This window comes from Salmo trutta, chromosome 2 (assembly GCF_901001165.1).
Source record: "Salmo trutta chromosome 2, fSalTru1.1, whole genome shotgun sequence".
Taxonomy (NCBI): domain Eukaryota; kingdom Metazoa; phylum Chordata; class Actinopteri; order Salmoniformes; family Salmonidae; genus Salmo; species Salmo trutta.
This window is the reverse complement of record NC_042958.1, coordinates 75065119-75074954: the sequence shown is the minus strand read 5'-3', so window position 1 is coordinate 75074954 and position 9836 is coordinate 75065119. Positions and strand designations below refer to the sequence as shown.

The following is a 9836-nucleotide window of genomic DNA, read 5'->3' as shown; positions in this document are numbered from 1 at the left end:
TCCCAGTACCACCTGAAACGTCGGGGAGTCAATGAGGAATAGGCTGATACGCTCCTCATGCCCCCCCCCTATGTCACCATGACCAGTGGCACTGTGACCTCACCCACTTGGCCGGACCCTAGCGGTCGACTATCTAGGGTGTGCACGGGGAAGGGGTGGTCCAGCTGAACCAGGGGAATCCCTAACTTCTTGGCTACCCCACGGTCCATAAAACTCCCAGCTGCGCCTGAATCGACTAGTGCCTTATACTGGAAGTGAGGGGAAAACTCAGGAAAACAAACTGAGGTGTACATGTGGTCGACAGGGGGCTCTGGGTGTGGCTGGTGCTGACTCACCTGGGGGGTTGATGTAGTGCTCTGCCTGCCATCCCGGGTGGACCTCTCCAGCACCGGTCCGCAGTGTGTCCTCTACGACCACAGTGGGTGCAGGAGAGGCCCCCCCCTCCGGTCCTCCTAGCTGCAGCCCCTCCTATCTCCATGGGCAGTGGAGCAGGAGGGCTGGGAGGTGGAACAAACAGGCCCCGACTGGAACGTCCCCGGGCAGCCAGCAGGTTGTCCAGCCTGATGGACAGATCTATAAGCTGGTCTAAGGTGGTGGTGTTGTCCCGACAAGCCAGCTCCCGGCGGACGTCCTCTCGGAGACTACATCAGTAGTGATCAATCAGGGCCCGCTCGTTCCACCCCGATCCTGCGGCGAGAGTCCGGAATTCCAGGGCAAAGTCTTGAGCGCTCCTCGTCTTTTGTCTCAGGTGAAATAAGCGCTCACCCGCCACCTTGCCCTCCGGGGGATGATCGAATACCGCCCGTAAGCGGCGGGCGAACTCTGGGTAGTCACCCCTAGCCGAGTCTGTGCCATCCCAGACTGGGTTGAGCCATTCTAGGGCTCTACCCGTGAGACACGAGACGAGGACGCTCACCCTCTCTTCATCAGAGGGAGAGGGGCGGACGGTCGCCAGGTACAGTTCTAACTGGAGTAGAAACCCCTTGCACCCAGCGGCCGCCCCATCGAACTCCCTGGGAGGCGTGATCCTGATCCCACTCGAGCTTGATTCTGTGGGTGCCGGTAAGGGCGCAGGATGGGGAACCGGCGCTGATGTGGATGGGGGAGCACCTCTTTCCCAGCTCTCCAACCGGGCTAGCACCTGATCCATAGCCGAGCCCAGGCGGTCGAGGAGGCTGGCATGTTGCGACACCTGTTCAGCCATGGATGGCGCTTCTGCTCCTACTGACTCCATCTGAGTTGGTCCGGGATTCTGTCACAGATATCCTTGGTAGCAGGAAAGGGGCAGAGTCAAGTGCAGGAGACTGAGGTCCGTTAACACAGATGTTTAATAAACACCGAATAAATAAAGTCGCCACAAGGCAGGGTGCGCAGAACACAAGACAGGAGGACAGCTCCAAAATCAAAACGCACGAGGTGCAGCCCAGCAACGCTAATGCCTAATCCAAAAATACGCGGCGTAGCTAAAGCAGCGCAAAAACACAGACTGCCACACATAACATGACATGTAATAATCTCGCACGAATTCCCAAACAAAAAAGACAAATTAAATACCACCCCACTAATGACTAACAAGGAACAGGTGCGGACCTAGACAGACAAAACCAAAAGACACAGAAACGTAGATCGGTGGCAGTTAGTAGGCCGGCGACAATGACCGCCGAGCACCGCCCGACCGGGGAGGGGCGCCACCTTCTGTGGACGCTGTGACAAGAAAAAACACTTAAGCAAAACAAACGACGAAAACAGTCCAGTAAGGTGCACAGCCTATACTAGGAACAACCACCCACAAACACAAGTGAAAACAAACACAACTAAATATGGCCTCCATTTAGAGGCAGCAACAACCAGCTGCCTCTAATTGGAGGTCATTGACAAAACTAACATAAACATAGAAAAGCTAGATAAACACATAGAAATAGATAACCTAGAACATAAACCAAAAACCCCGAAACACACAAAACAAACACCCCCTGCCATGCCCTGACCAAACTACAATAACAAATAACTCCTTTTACTGGTCAGGACGTGACAGGTATAACGGCTGCGTGGTCCAATGGTGTTTATACTTGCGTACTATTGTTTGTACAGATGAACGCGGTAACTTCAGGCATTTGGAAATTGCTCCCAAGGATGAACCATCTACAGGTACACCTCCAATTGACTCAAATGATGTCAATTAGCCTATCAGAAGCTTCTAAAGAAATGACATCATTTTCTGGAATTTTACAAGCTGTTTAAAGGCACAGTCAACTTAGTACAGTGGTTCTTAACCTGGGTTCGATCGAACCCCAGGGGTTCGGTGAGTCAGTCTCAGGGGTTCGGCGGAGGTCAAGACACACACCCGACTCATATGATTCGTGATGACACGCCCCGCTTGGCTATCATTGGCTGCAGGTGATCACGCAACATCGCTTGGCCTATCTGTGCTGCAGGGAATTTGGCGCGCTCAGTAGTCGAATTGTGACTGTCGTGATGGTACGTCGTGTGATTTCTTTCTTAATATTTTAATCCCTTCATACTAACTATGTCGAGCAAAAAAAGAAAGTGGTCGGACGAATATGTACAATATGGATTCACATGTATAACGGAACGTGATGAGAGTCAGCGTCCTAACTGCATGATTTGCAATGCCAAGTTGAGCAATTCTAGTCTAGCACCGGCAAAACTAAGAGAACACTTCCTTAAGCTGCATGGAGATGGACAATACAAGAACACAACGCTCGCTGAATTCAAGGTGAAGAGAGCCATTTTTCCAATTAAGAAGGGTTCGGTGAATGCGCATATGAAACTGGTGGGGGTCAGTACCTCCAACAAGGTTAAGAACCACTGACTTAGTATATGTAAACTTCTGACCCATTGGAATTGTGATAGATTATTTCACTTATAATTCACTGTCTGTAAACAATTGTAGAAAAAATATATTGTCATGCAAAGTAATGTCTTAACCGATTTGCCAAAACTATAGTTTGTTAACAAGAAATTTGTGGAGTGGTTGAAAAACGAGTTTTAATGACTCCAACCTAAGTGTATGTAAACTTCCGACTTCAACTGTACAGTACATAATTACCTCGACACCGGTGCCCCAGCACATTGACACATTGACTCTGTACCGGTACCCCCTGTATATAGCCTCACTATTGTTATTTACTGCTACTCTTTAATGATTTGTTATTCTTATCTAATTTTTTGGGGGGTATTTTCAGCTGATTGTTGACATGAAAAAGGAGTGAAAAAGGAGTTTAAAAAAGCACACAACACATGAAGCAGTTTATGTGGTCTTTCTTGGTACTCAAGAGCAGAGCCTAGAGGCAAAATACAGTTATGGCTACCCCAAAGAGAAGTACTAGGACCATGCCTCAGGACTACCTGGCTTGATGACTCCTTGCTGTCCCCAGGTCACCTGGCCGTGCTGCTGCTCCAGTTCCAACTGTTCTGCCTGTAGCTATGGAACCCTGACCTGTTCACCGAACGTGCTACCTGTCCCAGACCTGTTGTCCCAGACCTGTTGTCCCAGACCTCCTGGAACCCTGACCTATTCACCGGACGTGCTACCTGTCCCAGACCTGCTGTTTTCAACTCTCTAGAGACAGCAGGAGCGGTAGAGATACTCTCAAAGATCGGCTATGAAAAAGCCAACTGACACTTTTGTGTTACTGACTTGTTGCACCCTCGACAACTACTATGATTATTATTATTTGACAATGCTGGTCATTTATGAACATTTGAACATCTAGGCCATGTGCTGTTATAATCTCCACCCGGCACAGCCAGAAGAGGACTGGCCACCCCTCATAGCCTGGTTCCTCTCTAGGTTTCTTCCTAGATTTTGGCCTTTCTAGGGAGTTTTTCCTAGCCACCGTGCTTCTACACCTGCATTGCTTGCTGTTTGGGTTTTAGGCTGGGTTTCTGTACAGCACTTTGAGATATCAGCTGATGTAAGAAGGGCTATATAAATACATTTGATTTGATTTGATTCTTCCAGACAAAAATGCATTCTTCCATTTAAGCTAACTTTAATGCTTGTCGTCGAGTGGCCATTAACAGCTACCACAACAAAAACTCTACATAGTTGCGTTCTGTGGATGTCACCGAGTAGGCTGATACCCCATTTTATGGGTGTACAATCCATAGTTCAACTTTACAGTGCAATATGAATGTTCAATACAGACAATAGACTTACTAGGATAGTAAGCGCTCACGGTCTCACGGTCAAAGTCCTGCAATTATAGCTAAGACAGCAATATTTGTGTAAACTCTACACAGTTGTGTTCTGAGTGTCACTGAGTAGGCTGATACCCCATTTCATGGGAGCACAATCCATAGGTCAGGCTTCACAGTGCAATATGTATGTTCAATACACACAATAGACTGACTGGAAAGGTGATTTCAAACAGCCAAAGTCCTGCAATAAGCGCTAAGACAGTAATATTTGTGTAAACTCTACAGTTGTGTTCTCTGGGTGTCACTGAGTAGGTTGATACTCCATTTCTTGGGTGTACCATCCATAGTTCAGCTGTACACTGCAATATAAATGTTCAATACACACAATAGACTTACTGAGATGGTGATTTAACACAGTTAAAAGTCCTGCAATAAGAGCTAAGATGCTAATATTTGTGTAAACTCTACATAGTTGTGTTTTGTGGGTGTCACTGAGTAGGCTGATACCCAATTCATGGGATCACAATCCACAGGTTAGTCTACCCCCATACAATTCTGAATTCAAATACATCCACAGTCAGTTTCAATTAAGGCATTTTATTTTGAATGCGAACCGCCGATTGCACTATTGTTGCTCAAGCAAAAGTTGTTCATGACACATGTGCCTGTGCCTACCGTGTAGGCATTTGGTACATGAAACATTTGCTAAGTTTTAACACTCAGTGCACACCGATCATGTTGAAAGAAAGATTATATCCATTAGGCCAAATAGGTCTATGTTTCATTTGAGGCAAACTTTGTTAAATAAGCATAAAACAATATGTTGTACTTAATGTAATAGCGTAATACAAAGAAAAACAAAATACTGTCCATAAAATGTTAAAATGTGGGTTTGTTTTTATTTAAGAAAAATGCCTAAATTGTCTGGATGTCATAGAGTAGAGGAAAGAGTCATGTACATTTAAATTCCATCTGACACATCTACAACACTCACAATAATACAGCCAAGGGTAAATGTGTCTGCATAAGGCTACTAGTTACTGTGCAACACAAGTCAGAATGTTACCCTGTCAATGCAAATTCAAAGCATTCATGCCACCAGGTGTCAAGTTAAACAACCTGATTTGTAGGGCGCTTACCTGACCATAGAGAGCAATAGTAATACAACACAGGAGGTTGGTGACACCTTAATTGGGGAGGACGGGCTCGTGGTAATGGCTGGAGCGGAATAGTGGAATGGTATCAAATACATCAAACATGGTGTCCATGTATTTGATACAATTCCATTCACTCTGTTCCAGCCATTTATGAGCCATTCTCCCTTCAGCAGCCTCAAATGTAATATTTGTAGACACTAAGTCTATTTGTAAGCACTAACTCCGCCATGATTCGTTGGCCAATCCTATGGGGAAATGAATGGAGTTTTGGGATAAATGCCGAGCTCCATTGCAACATTATTTCAAAATATATTTTAAACTAATATCTAACAATAAAATGTTATACAGTCAATGCCTATTAAAAATGTAGTGCATTCAGTATACATATAAAAACACTGGACTATTGCATTTGAAAATATTTATATCAGTCACTATTTAATATTATCAACTTATTCAGGTGTTAGCGTGGAAAGTTATTACAATCATCTTACTACTTTGATAGAGGACTCATCTTTATTTCTGTGCCATAGTGTCTGTGACATACATAATAAACACAAGTTAAATACAAAAAAATACAAATTAACAGTAAACATAACACTCACAAAAGTTCCAAAGGAATAGTCATTCTCTATGCATAACATAACAGGTGCATCAAAGCTGGGAACGAGAGACAGAAAAACAGCTTCTATCTCAAGGCCATCAGACTGTTAAACAGCCATCACTAACACAGAGGCTGCTGCCTCTCATTGGCCACTTTAATAAAAGGATCACTAGTCACTTTAATAATGTTTACACACCTTGCATTACTCATCTCATATGTATATTTTATACCATCTATTGCATCTTGCCAATGCTGCTCTGGCATTGCTCATCCATATATTTATATGTATATATTCTTATTCCATTCCTTTACTTAGATTTGTGTGTATTAGGCAGTTGTTGTGGAATTGTTAGATTACATGTTAGATGTTGCTGCACTGTCGGAACTAGAAGCACAAGCATTTCGCTACACTCGCAATAACATATGCTAGCCATGTGTATGTGACCAATTACAATTTGATTTGATTTTAACTTCCTTTTGGGCCTAACAACCCCCGCGCCAATATATCCAACAAAACACCAAAACAAAACACCGGCTTCTTCGGCATTATCACTTAAACACGGTCAATCGATTCCACGCCAGTAGTTTATCTGATTCTAATTTCAATCCGCCACAATCCCAGCATGCTGCTGTCTACTATTTGTTCTAGTTGCAAATCCATTTCCGGTTCCTTTCCCCGCCAGCTGCGTGGTTTTGCTAAGCACGCACTTTTGTACGAGATTGGACATATCCTAACATGTCGTACCAAACCGAAGAAACCGAAGAAGTACATACCTATTTTATGTTCTACAGTTTATTTTAGGTTATAGCGCGGTAACCTAATGTTGGCTATCCTCACCGGCTCATTACGAAGTGGAGGACCCCGCATTAACTAGCTTACTATAGTTGCTAACATTAGCGACATAGCTACCTAAGTTAGCTAGGCGGTCGATTTTATTATATTTTTTCAGATACTCACACATAATTGTTGCTTTTCATGTGCTTACTAGTGTTTGTTATGAATTAGCCAGTTAGCCAGTCATCCAGTTGGCGAAAACCACATATCTTACCTTGCCTACGTAACGCGCAGCTAACGTTAACTCATGGTGGAGTAATACTTGTCTGTCTGGTTGGCTTCTGAGTGATTTGTTATATCAGATACAAATATGTGCTGTTATCACATTGAATAGCTTTCAGAATAAAAATACCCTAAACGTTTAGCCGTCATTAGTTATTTAGCTAGCTAAATATGTTGACATTTTAATGACCCTGGTTTCACCAACTAGGATTTGGACTTGATGACTGCTTGTTAGTTAAAGAGGACAGTCTCAACATATGTCATGTTCTTCATAATTGACATACTTTTCCATCTCTCCACAGTATGACCCCTATTCCTACACCAATGATGATTATCTCCATACTGGTGAGTGTCGTTTTGTCTAGATATGAGTGCATAAACTAGACACTCAAATGTCTGGCATGTGTTTGATGTGTAGTCACTACATACACTTTCCTCCCCCATCAGTTAATTGTACCACAACATAGACACCAAAAAAATAGAATTGCATCAATGATTCTATGGTAGAAACTTATTGCACATATCCCACCATTACTGTTTCAGTGCAACACTATTCCTTAACTTCTCTGGGACATGTGGGACGCTAGCATCCCACCCGCAGGACACACTAGTCAACAGCCAGTGAAATAGCAGGGCGGCAAATTCAAAACAAAAATCTCATAATTCAAATTTCTCATTTTAAAGATACACTTCTCGTTAATCCAACCACATTGTCCGATTTCAAAGGCTTTACGGCGAAAGCATAACATTTGATTATGTTAGGACAGCGCCGAGACAAGAAAAACCACAGCCATTTTCCAAGCAAGGAGAGGCGTCACAAAAACCAGAAATACAGCTAAAATTAATCACTAACCTTTGATGATCTTCATCAGATGACACTCCCAGGACTCAATGTTACACAATACATGTATGTTTTGTTCGATAAAGTATATATTTATATTAAAAAAAAAACATTTTACATTGGCATGTGATGTTAAGAAATGTTTTGCCTCCCAAAACTTCCGGTGAATGAGCACATCAATTTACAAAAATACTCATCATAAACGTTGATAAAATTTACAACAGTTATTGAAAGAATTATAGAGACACTTCTCCTTAATGGAACCGCTGTGTCAGATTTCAAAATAGCTTTACGGCGAAAGCACATTGTACTCAGAATATTGAACAGAGCTCAGCCATCAATTATATGTTACCGCCAAGTTCTGGAGTCAACAAAACTCAGAAATAATATTATAAATATTCACTTACCTTTGTTGATCTTTGTCAGAATGCACTCCCAGGACTCCCACTTCCACAAGAAATGTTCGTTTTGTTAGCTAAACTCCATATTTATGTCCAAATACCTCCGTTTTGTTCGCGCATTCAGATCACTATTCCAAAGGCATAATGCGCGAGCGCAAAACCCGAGACGAAAAATCTAAAAGTTCCATTACCGTTCGTAGAAACATGTCAAACGATGTTTACAATCAATCCTTAGGGTCTTTTTAACAAATCTTTGATAATATTCCAACCGGACAATAGCGTATTCATTACAGAGGAAAAAGGGACGGCGCACCTACGTAGTAAACAACTAATTGGGCTCAGTCATTCCACAGCTCTTATTCTCTTCCCAGTAACAGTAGAAGCATGAAACAAGGTTCTAAAGACTGTTGACATCTAGTGGAAGCCTTAGGAAGTGCAAAATGACCCCACAGACACTGTAGTTTGGATAGGCAATCACTTGAAAAACTACAAACCACTTCCTGGTTGGATTTTCTCTCAGGTTTTTGCCTGCCATATGAGTTCTGTCATACACAGACATCATTCAAACATAGTGTTTTCTATCCAAATCTACTAATAATATGCATATCCTACCTTCTGGGCCCGAGTAGCAGGCAGTTTAATTTGGGCACGTTATTCATCTGAATTTCCGAATACTGCCCCCTGTCACCAAGAAGTTAACCTCACCCTTCCTCAATCTTCTTGCAGGTGACCCTAAAGCTGACCTGGCCTACGAGCGCCAGTATGAGCAGCAGACCTACCACGTCATCCCAGAGGTGATCAAGAACTTCCTGCAGTACTTCCACAAGACCATCTCAGACCTCATCGACCAGAAGGTGTACGAGCTGCAGGCCAACCGTGTGTCGAGCGAGAGCATTGAGCAGAAGATCTATGAAATCCAAGATGTCTACGAGAACAGGTACTCCGTCTTTTCTGTAGTTATCGTAACATTAAAACACTAGGGCTGTCCCTTGACAAAATAAATCTTATACACATCCTATGTGTTTTAATAAAATCAACTATATATGCATTCTGATGCTTTTAAGGGCACTGTTATGTTGAAATAAGACACAAATAATTCGAGGGAGCCAGAGATCAAGAAAACCAGAAGAAAGAAACCTTAACCGCCCTGGGCGGTAAACAGCCAGTGGAATCGCGTGGCGCGAAATACAAATACCTCAAAAATGCTATAACTTCAATTTCTCAAACATATGACTATTTTACACCATTTTAAAGACAAGACTCTCGTTAATCTAACCACATTGTCCGATTTCAAAAAGGCTTTACAGCGAAAGCAAAACATTAGATTGTCAGGAGAGTACCCTGTCAAAAATAATCCACTGCCATTTTCAAAGCAAGCATATACACTGCTCAAAAAAATAAAGGGAACACTAACACATCCTAGATCTGAATGAATGAAATAATCTTATAAAATATTTTTTTCTTTACATAGTTGAATGTGCTGACAACAATCACACAAAAATAATCAATGGAAATCCAATTTATCAACCCATGGAGGTCTGGATTTGGAGTCACACTCAAAATTAAAGTGGAAAACCACACTACAGGCTGATCCAACTTTGATGTAATGTCCTTA

At 42.8% G+C, this 9836-nt stretch overlaps 1 protein-coding gene across 2 annotated transcripts in view; it reads left to right on the top strand.

Annotated features, from left to right (window-relative positions):
- Positions 1–6577: 6577 nt before the first annotated feature.
- LOC115162931 (eukaryotic translation initiation factor 3 subunit L) overlaps positions 6578–9836 on the top strand; it is a 26078-nt gene continuing 22819 nt past the window's right edge. For both annotated transcript variants that reach the window (XM_029714466.1, XM_029714457.1), the window contains exons 1-3: positions 6578–6688; positions 7282–7324; positions 8948–9158. In XM_029714466.1, coding sequence (XP_029570326.1) covers positions 6659–6688; positions 7282–7324; positions 8948–9158 — 284 coding nt within the window. In that variant the 5' untranslated portion in view covers positions 6578–6658. The remainder of the gene's footprint in view (positions 6689–7281; positions 7325–8947; positions 9159–9836) is intronic.